At 40.8% G+C, this 20,822-nt stretch overlaps 1 protein-coding gene across 1 annotated transcript in view; it reads left to right on the top strand.

Annotated features, from left to right (window-relative positions):
* Positions 1-20,822, top strand: part of BICD1 (BICD cargo adaptor 1) — a 150,231-nt gene that overhangs the window by 35,994 nt on the left and 93,415 nt on the right. The window contains exons 9-10 of the mRNA XM_044679310.1: positions 2,883-3,035; positions 8,615-9,049. Coding sequence (XP_044535245.1) covers positions 2,883-3,035; positions 8,615-9,049 — 588 coding nt within the window. The remainder of the gene's footprint in view (positions 1-2,882; positions 3,036-8,614; positions 9,050-20,822) is intronic.

Genomic DNA, 20,822 nt, shown 5'->3' with positions numbered 1-20,822 from the left:
ACAAGGAAGAATTAAAACAGAGGGGGAAAACTAGAGACCAGTTTTCCTAATGAACATGGATACAAACATTTTAAATAAAACACTAGTAAGGAGATTACAGTATTATATCACAAGAATCATATAACACAAGCAGGCAAGTTTTATGCTAGAAATGCAGAGATGGTTCAATATTAGGGAAACCATCAACATAATTGACCATATAACAAAACTAACAGAAACCATATGTGTCTCTGACAAAAGTCTCATTTCTCTCGTATATAGAGAACTGAGTCAAATTTATAAGAATACAAAGCATTCCCCAATGGTCAAAGGTTATGAACAGATAGTTCTTAGTGGTAAAAAAAAATGCTCCAATTCACTATTGATTAGAGAAAAACAAATTAAAACAACCTCACACTTACCAGATTGGTTAACATGACCAAAAAGGAAAATGATAAATGTTGGAGGGGTATGTGGGAAAATTGGGACATTAATACACTCTGGTGGAACTGTGAACTGATCTAACCATCCTGGAGAGCAATATGGAACCATGTTCAAAGAGCCACAAAACCATGCATACATTTTGTCTCAGCAATGCCATTATTTGGTCTGTATCCTAAAGAAATCAGAGATAAGGGAAAAAGACCTACCTACACCAAAACATTTTTAACAGTGCTTTTTGTAGTGACAAAGAATTGGAAAGTGAGGGATTGCTCATCAATGGAGGAATGGATTAATAAGTTGTGGTTTATGGTTGCAATGGAATACTATTGTGTCATAAGCAATCATGAACAGGATGAGTTCACAAAAACCTGGAAAGACTTATATGAACTGATGTAAAGTGAAGTGAGCAGAACCAGGAGTACAATGTATACAGGAACAGAAATAGTATGATCAGTTGTGAAGGACTACAAGTCTCCAAGATAACCAAAAGAGATCCATGATGAAAGTTCTATCCACAATCAAAGAAGAAACTGTTTGAGGCTTGAGTTCAAATCAAAGCATGCCATCTTCCACTATATTTCCTTCATGAGATTTCTATTATATGTGTGATATGTCTTCTATCATGACATGAGCAATATGGAAATAGGTATTACATGAAAGTATGGGTATAACCTATATCAGACTATTCACCTCAGGAAGGGGAGGAAAGGAGAAAGAAAATGCGAATTTTGAAGTGTTGAAAAACAACTTTCAAAAAAAAGTTTCTCTATGTGACTGGAAAAAAATAAAACCAATTGGGAAAATTGAAAATTAAAAAAAAACACCACCAACTGCTTTGGCCATTTATCTTTAGGATAATGCCTTGTTCTTATACATTTGAATCAATTCCCTAGAGATCTTGGATATTAGGGCTTTATCAGAATTTTTGTGCAAAAACTTTTCCTTAGGTAATGATTTTCTTCTTATTTCTACCTATACTGATTTTGTTTGTGTAAAAAGTTTTCCAATTTTATGTATTCAAGATTATAAATTTTATTTCCTTTAATAATCCTCTGTACCCTTACTTGATAAAACAACTCATCCCTTGTACATAATTGTGATGGTTCCTTCCCTGTTTCTCTCATTTATTTATTTACTTTTAAAATGAAAAATGTTTTTTATCAACTAGCAAAAATTTGCCACCTCTCCCTTCCATCTTGCCCCCTATAACAGAGAATAAAACCAAACGGAATACATATAGTCAAATAAAATGTACACAAGCATATATACAGTGTGTAAGCATATAGTTTAGATAAACACACTTATGCACATATTCCTTCTCTTCACTCTTTCACCTCTTTTTCAGGCTAGCATGTTAGAGTACCTGTTTCCACCACTGAATCACTAACATTGGATTTTCATCATTTTTACTCTTTTTATCATTCAATGAATATTTTGAAGGAGTTTTGGAATGTCTTTTCTCTCGTCTAGCCCACAGTTTCTCTTTACTATTCTTTTTACACACATCTACTTTCTATCCTGTCACTAAATTTTAATTAGTCTCTGAAATATCATGCTCCAGTAACTTTACCAGCTGTCAGAATTCCTGAAAAGATCAAAATCTAGGACAGGGGAAACAATATCAGCAAGACTTAATGCCATTTAACCGGAGAGTTGCGTAGTTTTTTTGCTTATTTGGCCTGAACTCACTGGGAGCTTAAATTTTCTTTCTAACTTTATCCTCAATCTTTGTGATTTTTTTTTATTTATTTGTTTTGGGAAAATTTCTGGGCAAAATACATCTTTAGATTTTCTTTTCAAATAGTGTGATGGGGAAGGGTAATCATATGTAAAAAAATATAAATTTGCAAGTTGTGTTTATAGTAGTTAGGACTAATATAAGAAAAAAAGTATAGTTTCTTTTCCTTTGCAGAAACCTGTCCCCCTCCCAACATCTATCATAAAATGGAGAAAGGAGATTTCTAGGAGTTATAGACAAAACCCTAGTTATCTAAACTTTTCATTTATTTATTTATTTATTAATTCACCCACTCATTCATTCATTCATTCATTCATTTATTTATTTGTTTGTTTATTTGTTTGTTTATTCATTTATTCATTCATTTATTTATTTGTTTGTTTGTTTTTAAGCCCTTAACTTCTGTGCATTGGCTCCTAGGTGGAAGAGTGGTAAGGGTGGACAATGGGAGTCAAATGATTTGTCCAGGGTCACCCAGCTGGGGAGTGTCTGAGGCAAGATTTGAACCCAGGACCTCCCGTCTCTAGGCCTGACTCTCAGTCCACTGAGCTACCCAGCTGCCCCCTATATAAACTTTTTAAAAAAATACTATCTCTTTTAAAAAATACTATCTCATTAAGTTCTGTTTTGCTTTCTGAGATGCTGTCTTACCATGTAGACCATTAGAACAAGGAAAGCATGTGCAACTTCTAAGTTTTGTTTGCTTGTTTTTAATTTTCAGAATAATGAAGTTTTAGAGCTGCAGAGAATAAGAATGAAGGATGAGATCCGAGAATACAAGTTTCGAGAAACGCGCCTCCTTCAGGACTACACTGAACTAGAAGAGGAAAATATTACTTTACAGAAACTGGTATCCACATTGAAACAGAACCAGGTAGGATTTCGTTTCATTTTGTTTTGTTTTTTAAAGATTTTATGAGTTACAATCCAGATGAAAGTGCTACTTCTTTACACTACTTAGTAACTGGCCTTTTCCTACCTTGACAAGTAGTTCCTCAAACTTTCCCATTGTTTTTTTCTCACCTGCAGTTAACAAATCTTTGCTAAAATTCCCCTCTGGTGCTTCATCATAGGCTACTGGTGGCTCTGCCGGTGGAACCCAAGCTTTGGCAGGTCCTACCAAGTGAGAAGGTCTTTAAGGATCATCTTGCTAATAAACTGATATCAGAGGACCGGTTTGTTTAGTTAATCATTGGAAGGATGACCACCACTTGATGTGTGGTTTTGGAAACAGGAAAATTTGGAGAGGATGCCTTTTTTATAAGTAGAGAACACTGATGAGTCATAGATTCTTTTTAGTCTATGTTGTGTTAAAGAATTAAATATAACACAACTCCTTTCCCTACAAAATTTATAAAATAAAAATTCCATACGCTTTTCTTGCTATATTTTTAAAAGTGGAAATGGCACAGTTTAATAGACATTGGGCAGGCAAACGATGCTTCATCTTGGAACTGCATTCTGTTATTGTAATTTAGGACTAAACAACTTTTGTTTGTTGAAGAGAGCTTAGCATAAGCACTAGAAATAAAGTCATTCAACTCCACTGCAAGCTTGTTTCTATAAACATTTGGAATTATTTTAGCCCATAAAAAATAGTAGTAGAACCTACATATGGTTAGGAAAGCGGAAACATCTCTCATTATTAAAACGACTCTGATTTGTAGAACTCTTTGGGATCTTGAGAACAGAATTTAGATAGTAAAAAATCAAGATCAGAGCCATTAAGAAGAAAAATGCCTGTTTTTCTCTCTGATCTTATGCAAAGGCATTATCTTTCTCATTTCTAGCTTGACTGAGATGACAACTAATGTATAAATAGGCTAATATAATTTCCTTTTCTCAGGAAGCTTAGAAAACTATATGCCATTGATGTGTTTACTTTGGCAGATTAACGATGATAGGAGTGACCTTTGAAGATGCAATTTGTGAAAAAGTTTGTCCACTTGTATAAATCTTGAAGGAGGATGATAAAAGTAGCAGGTGGTCTTCGTGGTCGCCACTGTGACATTGTGGCCTGAGAGAGAAGCTGTCTCCACCCCCCCCCCCAAAGTTACCCACCCCCCATAACCAAAGTGCTGTCTTTCCCACTGGTTTTTAGGAATTTCGTGTTGGAAGATGGTGGAGGAGGACAGTTTTGAGAGGGGCAATTGTTTGAATCATTTCAGTTCACAAATATAGAACCTGGAACAACATCCTGTGTTCATTCTATTCCACTTAAAGTGTCGAATGCCTGTATGACTCTTTGTGCACTGAGAAACGGGAGCATTTTATGTCTGCCTTCTTAGTGTCCTCAGAAACTTCCGGCAGTCACACAGACTAAATCTCCAACGGAGCATAAATAGCTTTTAAAGCAAACCTACTGCAGCCTGTAGGAAATCCTCATGTTGCCGATGAAGTCTGTCACTGCAGATCTGGGTTGAAAATGACCCTTAATTTCTGGAAAAACCCGCCTCGTCCGTGAGAGATTTGCAGTGGCCACATTGAGCATTTCCGAAGGCCCACACTTAATTGAAGGTAGAGCTGCAGCATCCTTCTTGTTAATGAGTCGGGTAGACCTTCCTTTCCCCCAGGAGTTAGTCAGGGCCCAATCAAGGCATCCTGGAAGACTGCTCGCCTTTCCCCAGAGTCTTATTAACCAGCATGTTCTGTTTGTTTGGGGATTTGTATTTGTGGCCATCGTATGACTATTTCTGCTTCTTTCTTCTTCCTTTAACGGCAGTTGGAACATGGGAAAGGAATAGACAACTCGGCACGGATAAATGACCACTTGAACTGCTCCGCTTCTCTTTAATTCACTCTTGTTTCTAGCACATCCTGGGATAATTCCCCCAAATCAGTAGCCAACGAATTAGGTTATCATTATTTGCAGTGAGGTCGTTCTGGCCTCTTCTGTGATAAGTAAGTATAATCGTGCACGTGAAAAGGAGACGATGCCAGCTTTCTCTGCAGCACGTTCTGCCTCGTAGACGTTCTTCCTGCGTGAGCCACTCAGTGATGTAGGGAAGCCGCCAGTAATAAAAACAGAGGAGGGGCGAGTCTCCTTTCTTAGCACATGGGCTTTGCTTCATGTTGACGGCGGCCCTCTTATGTCCTTACATTTTAACGAACAGCCGATAAGATTCTGTGCACGGCAGCACGGATGTGACCTGGGGGGGGAGCCAAAGGACATGCCAGCAAAGCATGGCAGCTTGTGCCACGCCGACAAGGCTGCCAGGACGGGCCCAGCGAGGATCACACATCATCTGAAACCCAGCTTAGCCGAGACGGGAGACGCATCACCAGTAGGTCGGCCACCATGTTATAAATGTTTCTGGCCTCAGATCTCCTAAGCATAGAAGGGTGGGGATCTACATTAGCTGGGCAACAGGACCACTAAGGAAACGGCAACTCTAAACATTATACAGAATGAAAAATCAAATTACTACATTAAAATGTACCTCTTGAAAAACGAAGCTGGTTTTTTCTTTCCCTCTGAATTCCCAGCAACCTCAGCTATTCACCAGTTAGCTGTTAAATATTTATTCCAAAAAAGAATTAATATTCCTAAATGCATTTGAGACAAAGAAAAAACCCCTGAAGATAAACATTCTGATTCAGTTGCAGCATATGTTCTAAGACATGCCTCTATTTATTTATTTCTTTGTGTCCGGGCAATCTTACTTACTTAATTTAGGATATTTGTGCGTGGTTACAAGATTCATGTTCTTTCCCTCCCCTCTCTAACACGTGCATTTCTAACACAGAAACAAAGTCTAGTTCTTCAGCCACATTTCACTGGATGCTAATCCCACTCTACTTTTCACCAGTAGAACGAGGGCTAGCCAGTGGGGATAGAAGCAGTCACTCACATATTGTGAAGAAATAGAGCAACTGAAATGTAGCTCTATATATCTTCCTCAGTGGTAGGATTTTGAAGGTTCCAAGGTTTGCAACCAACAGCATTAAAGACCCCTCTTAGATAAACAGAGCAATGTGTCTTTTAACTAATGGAAGGAAGTCCAAGCATGACATTTTTCTGGCAATCTTGGAGAAGAAATTGATTTACGATTAGGGAAGGCCAGGGAAGAAGAGGAGGAAAAAAACCCCTGAAAACAGAAGTGGGAAGAATCGTGTGAGGGTTAGATGGTTTCAGGGCTTTGGAGAAGCCCATCAAAGACAATGAGATCCAGGCTCTTCCTTCTCCACTTCAACCTAGTACAGATTAGAGGAGGAGGCCTCTAGTCATTTCAGCAAAGCTAATCTATGATTTATTCTTCCTAATGGCCACAAAGGTCCCTTTCGACTGTTTTAGCATGATTTATTAGACTTATTAGAGTGGGACAGAGGCAGGTTTGTCTAGGTCTCAGGGAATGAAAGTTTCTGGGCATGGAGCACCTGGAGGGTTAGAGCAAAGTACTAAAGACTCTGGGACCTAAAATAAGGATCCCGGAAAGACTGCAACAAAATTAGGCTTTTACCATTTTGCTTAGGGCTGCCCGAAGAAGAGTTAATAAAAATTATCCACGTTCGAGAACCTTGCTAGAACCTTGGGACCATACAAAACAATCACACAGTATTAAAAACCTTTGCACCACTTTCACGACTTCGTTGGTTTGCAACAAAATGATCTCCACATCTCCTACACCCAAACTGAAGAGAACGATCCCTGCTAACCCAACATCGTAAGGATAAGTAGAGAATCTTCCCCCACAGGCTTAGTCCTTTTTCTGGCTCCTACCCAGGCAGCCTATTCAGGTCTCGTTTTAGACTAGTGTGTAAAACCTCAGGCTCTATCACTCGTCAAGAACGTTAAATATGAGTTTAACTCTTTGGCCTGCCCTCTTGATTTCCAAATGTTACCTTCAATATGGTCTCCTTTGAGCCTGTTTTCTACTTGCCAGGCCCTGCGTGCCCAGACTGGGCTGCATTGCTCTCATCAGGCTTTATTTAGCCCTGATATTTGTTGAATATTTTGCTCTCCGGCCACTAATACTCTAGAAGCTGCTCCCTGATTAGAGAAACGAGAGGAAGTTTGGGACAGGCTTTTGCTAATAAGACAAAGTACACTGTCTCCCTTATTAGTATACGTCCAGTGTAAGTTTGGATAGGTAGGAATAGGCATAGGAATGTGAGGAGGAGGGGGATTACCACTATTATTGGCTTCAAGTAAGGTCTATGCATTCTTGATTCATAGAAAAGAAAAGGGAAAAGGCCAGCCTTGTGCCTGACCCCCGGAAACCAAGTCCTCTTAGAAGCTCTCCATGTAAGACCTTCGCTACTCTGAGACTCCCGAGGAAATCTCCCCGTTGCTTCCTGCGGGCTTATCAGGGACGTGGGACTTCTGGGGGCTCCCCTAATGTAGCACTAAGAATTTCGTTCTGTGCCCCGCATTATCATTTGCTCATTTATTCAGCAGACACTTAATAGGTGCCTTCTAAGTGCCAAGAACGATGCCAGAGACTTGAGGACCTCACAGAGAGGACAAAAAAAGGCCTAAACTAGACTTTCATAAGTCCACGAGAGAAATAGAAGCCAAGTATTGTGGGTGTTCCTAGGATGGAAAGATGGGAATTTGGATTCCCTCGTGCTCCTCAGCAGCTGGTGCTGAATAAATGGGCGAGGGTTCATGGAGCTTCTGGTAGCGCAGGAGTAAGGATGAACCTGGAATGCTTCTTTAGTATCTTCGAGAGCTAAAGACGAAGTGGGATCCCAATTTATATGTCAGTCTGGCGCCTTCTTTAGTCTCAAGAAGCTTCATTCCGGTCAGGCAACTGGAGTTTGGTAAACATATCTCCATGGCATGCCTCTCTTCTAGGCTATTTTGATAAATTATTCAATCAGGTACTTTCCCAGAAGACTCAATACTCATTGGACCCAGCTTCTACTTTCTGTAAGTAATATCTATTAATAAAAAGTCATATGTAAGTGCTAATTATGCTCCCATTTTTCTTAGCTCAAACCAATCCAATTCCATACCTCCCACGTATGCTCTACTATGTGAGTTTCTGGCGCTACAAAGCCAAAATGAAAGAACTGAAAGATGGTCCCTGCTTTAGAAGACTCTGCTCGGTCAACTCATGTCAGGCTCCTGGGGGAATCCGGCAAATGGGGTTCTAAAGATCTCTGTGGCAGATCCGGGGGCACCACAGCAGGGTTCTCCGGGCTGTAGACAGGCCTGCCACTTCGTCTAAAAAGGAAGCTAAGCTACGCCTCTAACCATTTCACTCATTTACACATAGCTTTAAGTCATTGGTTTTCAGTCTCCTGTTACCGGTACGTCTAAGTTCTTTTACAGAAAACGACGTGTGATGAAAAGCTTCAGAGGGAAGGTTCCACTCGGGTACAGCAGGGTCTTTTAGGCTCGGAGTCACCGGAAAGGCCTGGAAGTATGCAGCCTGCAGAATCCTTAATGGCGGGCTGGTAAGACCCAAGCTGTAGTTTAATGGATGTTTTTTGTTCTGTCAAATCCAGGTGGAATACGAAGGCTTAAAGCATGAGATTAAACGCTTTGAGGAGGAGATGGTGTTGCTAAACAGCCAGCTGGAAGATGCCATCCGGTTAAAAGAAATTGCTGAGCGCCAATTAGAAGAAGTCCTGGAGACCCTCAAAAACGAGAGAGAACAAAAGAACAACCTGCGGAAGGAGCTCTCCCAGTACATCAATCTCAACGAGAGCGTGTACAACAATCACATCAACATTTCGGTAGATGGACAAAAATTCGCAGAGGACGGGAGCGAGCCAAACAACGACGACAAGATGAACGGGCACCTCCACGGGCCACTCGGGAAACTGAATGGAGATTATCGGACTCCGGGAAGGAAAGGAGAAAGTCTGCACCCCGTCTCGGACCTCTTCAGCGAGCTCAACATTTCAGAGATGCAGAAACTGAAGCAGCAGCTCATGCAGGTAACAAGGCGGGGGCATGCGGGGGGTCTAGCGTGTCCTATTGGACCCAGAATTTCTTTCCAACAGGGTTCTCTTGTTCATCTTCTGCCTCCTGCTTGTTGGTAGTCTCATTTGATACGTTTCTGCTTTCACAAAGGCCTGTGCTGCAGTAGCTGCAGATGAATGGAAGAGACAGCAAAAAGAGCGCGATGTAGAAGGTAAAAGTAGCCCACAGCTAAGGAGGTGCTTTGTAAATCGAGCTAGTGCTGTTAGCGAGGAAAAAGAAGCGCGCGCACTGAGGAAAGGCACCAGGGCCGGCCTGGGGCGCTGCAGCCAGCGGGGGGGCAGGATCCCACGTTAGCAAATATCCTTGAGAGAACATCCCGCGCTTGGGATACTGAGGGAGGCCCGGGGCGTAGCTAAAAGCTCAGCCTAACCTCACTTGGGGAATGTAAGTAGAGCCAGTTCTACGACCTGAAAAACGTTGCCCAAAGAATGTATTTAGACGTCGCTTTAATGAAAACGTTCAGAGATTCCAATAAATGTGTGTTCAGTGCCTGCCACAAAGCCTTGTTGCGTGCTGCTGGAAATACAAATGGGATGATAATAATGTTAATATTCAGCTACAAAAGCAGACATTTTATCCACTTGCCCATTACCTGTAGAGGATTAACCTTCAGAGAATTGTCCTCAGACCGTTTCTCTCCGAACCCCATCAGAAAAGATGCGAAAAACGAGATCATGATGGCAAGAACAAGAACTATAATCGTAGCTGACATTACAAAGCACTTCCCATAATGGTCTCCTCCGACAATCCGCACGGCGCTGCGGAACAGGTAATAAAGCGATTGTCTCCATTCTAAAAACGAGAAAAGTCAGGCTTGGGGCGGGGAAGGGACAACCTCTGAGGCCGCAATCCAGAAGGGTCAGCAATGGGATTTTAAGTAATCAAAGACCTTTGACGGCACTAGAATGCCAAGGGGGGTGTCTTTCTTCTCTACCTAAATATAATCATATAATATAAAGACTTCATCAGCAGGTCACGCCTCTCCACTGCTTGAGAGTATTTTTCCCTTTTTTTATATTCTCTTGCATCCCGGTTTTCATTTTAAATTTCTACTTCATTCTGGACTTTTCATCAAGAATGTGTAGAAGTCTTTTACTTCATTAAAGATCCCCTTTTCCCCCCTGTAAAACTATATGCAGTTTTATTGGGTGAGTTATTCTGGGTTTTAAGCATATGCTTTTTGCCTTTAGAGATATTTTGTTCTAAGCTTTCTTTTTCTTCAGAGTGGAAGCTGCCAAATCTTGCTCAATCTTGACTGTAGTTCTTTGGTCCTCAAACTCTTTCACTGTTTTGTTTTTTTCTTTGAAGTTGAAGTAGACACTCCAGATTTTGACTACAATGCTCCTGGGAGTTTTTATTTCCTTTCAGGAGGTGGATTCTTTCTTTCTTAAAAAGAAATTCTTTATTTATTTTCAAACATTTTTTCCATGGTTACATGATTTGTGTTCTCTCCCTCCTAGTGTCCACAATCTTTTTTTAAAATTTTATTTATTTGTTTATTTATTTAAAACCATTACCTTCTGCCTTAGAATCAATACTGGGTATTCGTTCTAAGACAGAAGAGTGGTATGGGTAGGCAATGGGGGTTAAGTGACTGGCCCAGGGTCACACAGCTGGGAAGTGTCTGAGGCCAGATTGGAACCTAGGACCTCCCGTCTCTAGGCCTGGCTCTCAATCCACTGAGCTACCCAGCTGCCCCCAGTCCACAAACTTTTGACTGCTTATGGGAGGAGAGCTGGCCTTTCTTCTACTCCCTTGAGGATTCCTGATGAAACATTTGGCTCTTTGCAATCATTGTTCCCTTTTCTAAAATATTCACTTACTATTCCTTTAATATAAAACATTGTACAATTTTCCCAGAATTCAAAGTCATGTTTGTTGTTCATAGATCCTGCTTTTTCGACATTGGGGAAAATAATGACAATTTGCCTTTCTATTCTGTGGCATCCTTACATTGTTGTCACAAACTTATTTTTTTTAAACCCCTCCTTTCCATCTTAGAGTCAATACTGGGTATTGGTTCCAAGGCAGAAGAGTGGTAAGGCCTAGGCCATGGGAGGAGGGGGGGGTCAAGTGACTTAATTGGTCTAAAAGTGGCTAAGAAGTATTCAAAGGCAAATTTGAACCCACAACACCCCACGTCTAGAACTTGCTCTCAAGCCACCAAGGCACCTAGCTGCCCCCAGTTGCCACAGACTGATGAAGTTAACTAATACTGGTTCAGAAGTCAAAACTACTCAAAATTGCAGGCATTCCATTAGTGTCAGAGAATATAGTTTTGTGTGGGTTGAGTGACTTGAATTCCTCTGGGGCAGCAAGGTGTTCCCTTGAAATAACTTGAATTTCAACCCTTCTGTTAGCTATTTTGCTTCTGTCTTTTTAAATCTAAAAACCCTTATCTTAAAGAAACAGAAAAAAGTTAGAATTGGTTCCTTTATTTTCTCCATCACTATTACTATTATCATCTCTCCTCTTGGACCTTCTTCTTTTTTCCTGATGATTTTTTTAACCACTTTTTTTTTTGCCTTTAAATGCTTTCAGACACTGTTCTTACAGTAGGATCCTACTACCTGCTTGTGTCTACCATCTCTTTCAGCCTGTGCTTCCGTTTTTTTGTACATAGGTAGGTTTTCAGATATAAGTTTGAGGAATTCTCATCCTATATGTTCTCTTTTTCTGCTCATCAGAATTGTGTTTCTTTGTGTCTTCAGAATGGCTTTCTTTTTGTGTGTGTGTGTGTTTTTTTATTTTAAACCCTTAACTTCTGTGTATTGACTTATAGGTGGAAGAGTGGTAAGGGTAGGCAATGGGGGTCAAGTGACTTGCCCAGGGTCACACAGCTGGGAAGTGTCTGAGGCCAAATTTGAACCTAGGACCTCCCATCTCTAAGACCTACCTCTCAATCCACTGAGCTACCAAGCTGCCCCGTAGAATGGCTTTCTTGAGTGCTTCGCACCCCATCTAAGCAAATTGTCCTTGTAGCATTTTACATCATGGAATCCTTCCTATGTTACCTTTCTCTGAACTCTTTGACATCCACTCCCCAAATTCACAGAGAACCTGTTGGACAGGTGCCAGCTTCTCAGAAGGAGTGGCTGCTTTACCTCCAAGGTTCCTATCTTTTCTGTTTCAGGAGCCATTTGTTGTTAGCAAGAATCAGAGCCTTAATGGAATTTCTCTTCAGCGGCTACTTGGTCTTTTAAAAAATGAAATTTCCCATAAGGCGTTCTATGCAGGGCACTGCAAGTCCTTATTTAATTTTTCTTTCCCTTTAGTAGTATATCTTGTTCATTTTCAAGTCAAATTGCTCATAGCACCATTGGAAGGAATGGTGACAAGGTGTTTTCTCCTTGTTCTAATTCTGCAAGTAAGGAGAGATGGGGAAGTGGAGTAGAAAGATTCAGATAGGATTCAAGTCACCCTTTACTCTTACTTTTCATCTTTTGAAGCTTCTGTTTCCACATCTGTCAGGAGGAATCTTCATAGGATTTGAGAGCTGGAAGGGAATTTAGAGATAAACCTAGTCCAGTTGGCTTGACCAGGGTCTTTCAGATAGGAAATTGCAGAGTCCTCTGGCTCCAGATCCATTGATTATTTGATTGAACTATATTCCACTTTAACAAGAAACTATCCTAGGTATTTGTATTAATCATGCTTCCTTGAATGTAAATGAATTTTTTCCCATTTAGATTTTTCTATTTAGCTGGCAGACTCTTGGAAATTTTAATGTGTTCTTCACAAACTTTTCTTTTTTTTTCTTTGAAAATTTTATTTAATTAATAAATTTAGGATATTTTTCCATGGTTACAAGATTCATGCTCTTTCCCCCCTCCCCCCCATCCCCTTTCCATAGCTGACGTGCAATTCCATTGGGTTTTACATGTCATTGATCAATACCTTGATATTTGCACTGGGGTGATCATTTAGAGTCAGTATCCCCAATCATATCCCCATCAACCCATGTGATTAAGCAGTTGTTTTTCTTCTGTGTTTCTGCTCCCACAGTTCTTTCTCTGGATGTGGATAATGTTCTTTCTTATAAATCCCTCAGAATTGTCCTGGATCCTTGCATTGCTGCTAGTAGAGAAGTTCCTTACATTGGATTGTACCACAGTTTATCAGCCTCTGTGTATAAGGTTCTCCTGGTGCTGCTCCTTTCACTCTGCATCAGTTCCTGGAGGTCGTTCCAGTTCACACTTCACAAACTTTTCTCAAACATCCATAGATTTGCAAAGCTTCTTTTGAAAATGAACAGCTCACTTGGTATAATCCCTTATTCCTAAAGAGAAATTCATTAGGGAATTGGCAAATAAGTCATTTTGGATTTTGGACCTTCCCAGAGTCTTTCCTCTCCAGCAGACAGTAATTGAGATATCACAACAATTGTCAAGCATTCTTTCCTTTTAAGATAAAGAAAGTCATTATGACTGGAAAACTAACTTAGTTCCTAAAGTCTTTGGAAGGTGAGCTCCAAAATGTCTGTAGTGTATTCTTTTCTTTTAATAAAGTCCTTAAAAAAACAAAAGACAACTTTCATGTATGTCTATCTCCCTTTTCAATTTGGAAAAAAAAGGAAACCCTCTTAGAAAAAGATTAGTATCAGAGGGGAGATTCGGTTACACGTTAGTGAGCAGAAAAAAGCAATGCATCAGCAAATGTAGGGTTCATCTCTTCGTTAGTTATTGGTTGCAGCAAGGCACGAGGGAAAGAGCCTAAGCTGAAACTTTATCACTGGTAACACGAGTGCAACAAAAGCCCATCTCTGGCCTTCAGCCCTTGATACACTCCTTATCTCGTGAAAGAGGAAAACTGGCCCACAGAATGTGATTCCTAACCGAGACATTGCCGCCAGTCACAATGGGCTGGAAACACTACAGAGAGAGGAAATGCTGATTCTGAAAATGGATGCCCTTTGTCTCACAGTCATGTTCTCCCCTCCATCAAATCGATCTCTTCTTAAGTCTCTGCTGAAATCATATGATGGACAATCTGTTCCCGTGTTTCATCGCTGCTTCCCGGTCTGTGGGCACTGATTTCTTGCAATAAATGTATCTCATTAAGGGAACAAACAACTGTAGATGGAATCGATTATCTATCTTGAATACATGAATTAATATTTGAAATGTGCCTTGATACTGTTGTGTGATTGATAGTGTGCATTTAAAATTATGTTGAGGGGAACTCGGGGCATCACAGGATCCTTGGCAATGATTGCTAGATCATAGGAGCAAAAATAATTTCACTAAAGAAATAGAAAAGGTCAGGAAGAACTTGTGTTTTTAACAGTAGGAAGAGATTCCGAAACGTCCCTGCAGAGAGGGCTTCCCGAATCATTCACAGGTCTGACGGGGTCAAAGAAAGCAAAGGAGACAGAGAAGCCGTCAGATGGGTAAGAGAGCTGGGCGGGGAAGAGCGAGCCCACAGAAAGCTGAAGAAGAGATCGAATCCAGAACCTGCGCCGGAGAGGAGTGCCGGATGTGGCGTGGCGTCAGAGTGGAGTCCGGTATCGGTGAAGGTCCAGAGATGGGAAGAATGTGGGAGAAAGTTCCAGGATCCAAGGGATTGGCGGTGGGAGGGCAGAGGAGGAGAACGGGGTAAAGAAGAGGTAACTCGGGCAACGTCTCTGACCAGGTTCAAGCAGGGGTCACTCACTCCATGTCTATATGATAAAATGAGACCAGAAAGTCCTCAGCACATTCTAGGTGTTGGTGTCCTCATTACTGGGCGTATTCGGCCCGAAGTCCTGAGACACTTTTGTTCAGTTTGTCAGTATAGAAATGAGCTTTTCCCCTTGGCTACAAAACATTGCTCAATCCACAGCCACCCTTTTCATTATGTACTTTTATTAGATAGGATTTCTATATCAAATTCTCTTGATATGTTATTAAAATAGTAATTCTATAAAACACATATTTTTTATTACATACACTCTATATAATTTTTCATTATACATCATGAGGGTCTATGGATTTTTTAACATTAAGAAGGGGTCTACTTCCTAGCTGTGTAACCCTGGCCAAGTCACTTGACCTCAGTTTGAAAAGGAAAAAGAAAGAGAAAAAGAAGGGGTTCCTCTCCTTTTAAAAAGGAAATGACTAGCCTCAACTTTTGTAAAGCAGAACCGAAGCTGGAAAAAGGATAGGCGTGGCCACTAGCAAATTGCTCCTCATCCATGAGCTAAAAGAATGGACAAGATCCATTTCTCATAGCATTTTCCACCATCAGTGAAGCAAAATGTTTTGCAGTGCTAGAGGGCAGCCGCCATTTCTTGGTTTGTTTTTGTTGCTTTAATTAAATCCCCCCCCCCCCCGACTTCTCCCTTTCCATCCTGGATACACGAGAGCCTTGAAATGAAAAGGTCCATTTTTGAGGATTCTCTGTGGTTTCTTTTTGTCAGACCTTCCTTAGCTGCTTCAGCCAGGCCGAACCTGACCAAGCAATGTTTGTAAAGCTCTTCTCACAGCAAACTTGCTCTTTTTTCTTTTTTCTTCCCAAAAGCCACGATCTTCAGAGTCTTGAGTTTGAGAAAATGGTGTCTATTTCCCAGAGAAAGGGGCAGGGTAGCCATAAAAAAGGACAAAAATGATTAAGATAAAAAACAGAGACGTGTACAGAGGGGTGTTCATAGAGGGAAAAACCCGAGAATCACAGCCATATGCACGCTGACGATGAATACGTTATATAAGGAAAGAACAGCAGCAAAACCTTTTCAGCTCACAGGAAAGATGAACTATTGTGGGAATATATTAGAAGGGAGACTGTTATTGTTGTGATTTACATTTTTAATAAAAAGCATTTGGTAAGTTGTTTAGAATTTGTTTTTACTATTTTACTTGATTGTTATTAAGGTTATAATATTTAAGAAAAAGAAAATAAACTGGTAGCAAATATATTTAATTTTTTGTTTAATTCGGTTTAATTCGATTCCCTTAAAGGAAATCTATTACCTATACACTAAAATCCCAGGATCATAGGATTGAGAGTTCAAAGAGTCCTTTTATTAAGCCTGATTCCTTCATTTTATTTTATTTTATTTTTTTAACCCTCACCTTCTGTTTTAAGGCAGAAGAGTGGTAAGGGTAGGCAATGGAGGTCAAGTGACTTGCCCAAGGTCACCCAGCTGGGAAGTGTCTGAAGCCAGATTTGAACCCAGGACCTCCCATTTCTAGGCCTGGCTCTCCATCCACTGAGCTACCCAGCTACCCCGGGATTCTTTCATTTTAGATAGGAAGAAACTGAGGCTCAGATTGAGTACCCAAAGTCACACAGTATGAGTAGTGTAAGGAATGTGATCTTTGAGTAAGTGAATCCAATCACCACCGTCCTCTTAAAGTAAATGATACGGACCTGCTACGTCCTGCTACAAGGCCCAGCTGGACATCTCCTTAGAAGAAAAGTAAAAGGTTCCGTTTGTTGAAAGGGTTGGTCGTAGCCCACGAGGCCTGTATAAAACCATCAGGCTAAGGAGGATCCGAGCTGAGGGTGAGCAGCAAGTCAGGAGTGAGAATTCCGAAGGAACCCCTTAAGGAGGAAAGAGAGGGCCTCAGTCTCCGCTTCCCCCCGGAGGAAGGACCTTGCAGGCGTTACCAGGACCGTTTGGTCTTTAACATCAGTGTCGGAGCAGCACCCCCAGAATAGCAGCTGCTGGCATCGTTGTCTGGCTTGAGAGCCAAGAATAAATGGGACACAATGAGGAAATGAAGACACAAAGCATTTCTTCTTAGAATCAATACTAGATATTAGTTCCAAGGCAGAAAAGCAGTAAGAGCTGGGGATTGTGGGGGAAGTGACTTGCCCAGGGTCACGCAGGCAATAAATGTCAGAGATGAGTTTTGAACCCATACTCCAAGATCTGTGCTCTTTTCACTACTCTCTAGTTATCTGACCTTGAGCCACTTTCTTAATATTCTTGAGCCTCAGTTTTCACATCTATAAAATGAGTAGTACTTACTTCACTGGGGTCTGAGGATCAAAATAAAATAATGTATCGAAAGTGCTTTGCAAACTTTAAAGCTCTGCATAAATGTTGCTACTTTTGTTGCTAGATGTTTTTGGTGGATTTATATTGAGATAAGAAAAATAAATTCCATGTGTGATGTAAAGGGCCAAATGGTTCTCTGCTCAGATTTTTCCTGGTCCCTAGACAACTATTCTGCTTTACCTGGGAAAAGCCAGATACAGGGATTCTGATAAACTCAAATATTTTTTGCCAGCCAGAATGCTTTCCTTGTTAGGCCCCTTAGAACTGACGTGCTTTTGAGTATGGAAATCATTAAGATTTAGTCCATTGGGGGGCAGCTGGGTGGCTCAGTGGATTGAGAGTCAGGCCTAGAGACGGGAGGTCCTAGGTTCAAATCTGGCCTCAGACATTTCCCAGCTGGGTGACCCTGGGCAAGTCACTTGACCCCCATTGCCCACCCTTACCACTCTTCCACCAAGGAGCCAATTCACAGAAGTTAAGGGTTTAAAAAAAAAGATTTAGTCCATTGATCTTTTATCTATGGAAATTTAAAACCAGTGTGTTTAGGATATGCCAGTAATAACATCTGTAATGGAATCTGCAGCCACTTTTCTTTCACGGACAAAACCCTTCCTATGACCTTTTTATTCTTATTAGCCTTTTGAAAATAGCTTGACCTTCAGACCTTCTACAGTTGTGAATGTGAAAGTATTTTGCAGTTTGGTTTGGTTTTAGTCCAGGGAAAAAGAAAATTACTTCAAGGTCCTTCTCAGGATTTAACATTAACCTACAAAATGTATAGCTATTGATCAGAATTGTTGCTGAGTAAGCCCCAAATCGTAATCTAGAGTGCTTATGTAAGAACAATGTCCTTGGGCGATCCCTTTATTTTTTGGTATTTTTTTCACAATTGTGTACAAAAAACAAATTTTAACATTTTAATGATGTTTCTGACATTCTGACAAATTCTCTCCCCAAAGAAGAAGCAATATGATATGTTACCCATATCCCATCAGGTGATATACATTTCCACGTGTGTCATGTTGGATATTATAAATTGGATATTATAGAAACACTCAGGAGAGAAATCAAGTGAACACTGGTCTGCTTCTATCTTCATTCAGGCTCCATCAGTTCCTTCTGTGGCGGTGGATAGCCTTTTTTCAGCATGAGTTTCTTGAGGTTGTCTTGGATCGTTGATAATAGTTAAGTCATTCAGAGCTGATTTTCAGGCGGTGCTGCTCTTCCTGTAGTCTGTGTCCTCCCGGTTCTCCTCACTTCACTTCGCATCAGTTCAGTTAAGTCTTTCCAGGCTTTTCTGAAATCACCATTTCTCATGACACAATAATATCCCATGACTATCCTACATCACGCCTTGTTCAGTCATTCCACAACTGATGGACATCCCTTCCGTGTCCAATTATTTTGGTCCCCACAGGGCCTCTTCCACATTTTTTTTATCTCTTTGGGACACAGACCCAGTAGTGGTATTGCAGGGTTAAAGTGGTATTGCACGGTTTTATGGCCCGCTGGGCAGAGTTCCCAATGGCTCTCCACAATGATTAGATCAGTTCCCAGCTCCACAGAGTACCCGTGGCCCAGTTTTCCCACAACCCCTCCAACATTTATCATTTTCCCTTTTTGTCCCATAAGCCAATCTGATAGGTGTGAGGTGGGACCTTAGAGTTGTTTTAATGTGCATTTCTTTAATGAATAGTGATTTAGGACACTTTTTTCCTGTTGCTAAAGATAGTCCTCTGAGAAGTGCCTGGTCCTATCTTTTGACCATTTATCAAGTGGGGAATGGCTTTTATTCTAATAAAATGGACTCAGTCCTTTATGTATTTGAGAAATGAGGCCTTTCCTAGAGACATTGCTGTCAGATCCACACTTACATAGCATTTCAACAAGTTTTGGCTTCTGGATGTATAGAAAGGGGGGAAACTTGCCACTTCTCAAGGCAAAGATTTCCATTTTTGCATAGATCCAAATCTTAGAAAAAAAAATTTTTAAACCCTTCCCTTCCACTCCATTTATTTATTTATTTGTTTGCTTACCTGTTTGCTTATTTATTTATTTGTTTGTTTGTTTATTTGTTTATTATTGATTAATAAAAACCCTCACCTTCTGTCTTAGAGTCAATACTGTGTATTGGCTCCAAGGCAGAAGAGTGGTAAGGGCTAGGTAGTGGGGGTGAAGTGACTTGCCCAGGGTCACCCAGCTCGGAAGTGGCTGAGGTCGGATTTGAACCCAGGACCTCCTATCTCTAGGCCTGACTCTCCATCCACTGAGTGACACAACTGCTTCTAGAAATTTTTCTTTACCTAAACTTGAATTTGCTTCTTTGCACATTCTTCTCAATGATCCTGGTTCTCTACTCTCGGCTGACCTGAACACATTTATTCATATTTTAAAAATGACAGACCTTCAGGTACTTGAAAGCAACTCTCATGGCCTTGTTGGATCGTTCTTCAGATTATCCCTCTTCTTAAACTCCCTTAAATCAGTCCTGCGAAGATAGAACCCGACTTTCACAGTCCTGATGGCCTTCTTTTGTACCCCATCTTGCTTATTAATACAACGTACACAAATGTCCTGTTTACACCAGAAAATGTGTATAGAGCACACAAATGTATGACTATCATGCAACGACTTTGCTTAATCTCATTGTGAGGCAGCATAATATAATGGGAAAGGTGAAGTCCAGAAATACTGGGCTGCATTGCAGTAGGCAAGTTACTTAACCTGTTGGTGAACCAGGAACCTCTCTGAGCCTGTAATTATAAAACTGCAGCTAATCCACATCATTGGAAGTTCGCACCCTAAGATTGCCCAAAGAGATGAAATGATAGACAGAAACAATAACTCGTATCTCTTCTGTCTGTCTGTCTGTGACTCTCTCAGTAAAGCATTTGCCTTACAACAACTCTAGGAAGAGAGTAGTTCAAGTTATAGTAGTGGCAGCTTTCAAGATCTAGCAATCCTAGAATTCATAGCACTGTATCTTTGGGAGATTCTATGTATGTTGTAGGAAGAGGGGGCTGGGGAGGGGAGATGAGACGGGGAGGGAGGTAGAGAGGGAAGAAAAGAGACAGAGACAGAGAGGAGATGGGGAGAGGGAGAGAGAAGGACAGAGAGAGAGAGACAGTCAGAGTCTTCATCCTGAGAAACAAATGGAGTGGCATTTCTCCCAGCCCCAACTTGCATCCAGAAAACTATGAGAACAGTTGTATGAGGCATGGCTTTTTACTGGACTAAATCCAGTGGCAGTAAGACAGCTCCCTCAGAGATGTTTCCTTTTCCCTTCAACCCAAGCAGATAAGGAAAATATTGATTAACTGTCTTCTGAAGTCAGAAAACCATTGGCTGCCATACTTCTGCCACACAGATCAGCTCCCCTCCCCATTGAGTATCTATTCCCTTTCCCCTTTCTCTTCTATTCCATTATTCTTGATATATAAGACTATTTTATCATGCTAGCTTTGGTAATTTGGAAGAAGCTGGAGGTGAAGGATGTAGAGCTAGTTTGGAAAAATGCATCCAGCTTTGAGATCTGTATAAAAACTAGGCACCCGGAGGACTCAGCTGCTTAACAGTGGTCTCTTCCAGAGAATTTATCAAGCCTGGGGGCCTGACTGCCATTGATTTTTAAAACCAAGATTGTAAGCAGAAGACATATATAAAGACCAGAAAGAGTGAGTTATTACTGAATTAGAATTCCTACTAGACAACCTGTATACATTTATTATTCCTTAATGAGCCCATTA

Source organism: Gracilinanus agilis, chromosome 5 (genome assembly GCF_016433145.1).
Source record: "Gracilinanus agilis isolate LMUSP501 chromosome 5, AgileGrace, whole genome shotgun sequence".
Classification (NCBI taxonomy): domain Eukaryota; kingdom Metazoa; phylum Chordata; class Mammalia; order Didelphimorphia; family Didelphidae; genus Gracilinanus; species Gracilinanus agilis.
Note: the sequence above shows the minus strand (reverse complement) of the source record. Positions and strands in the feature narration are given on the sequence as shown.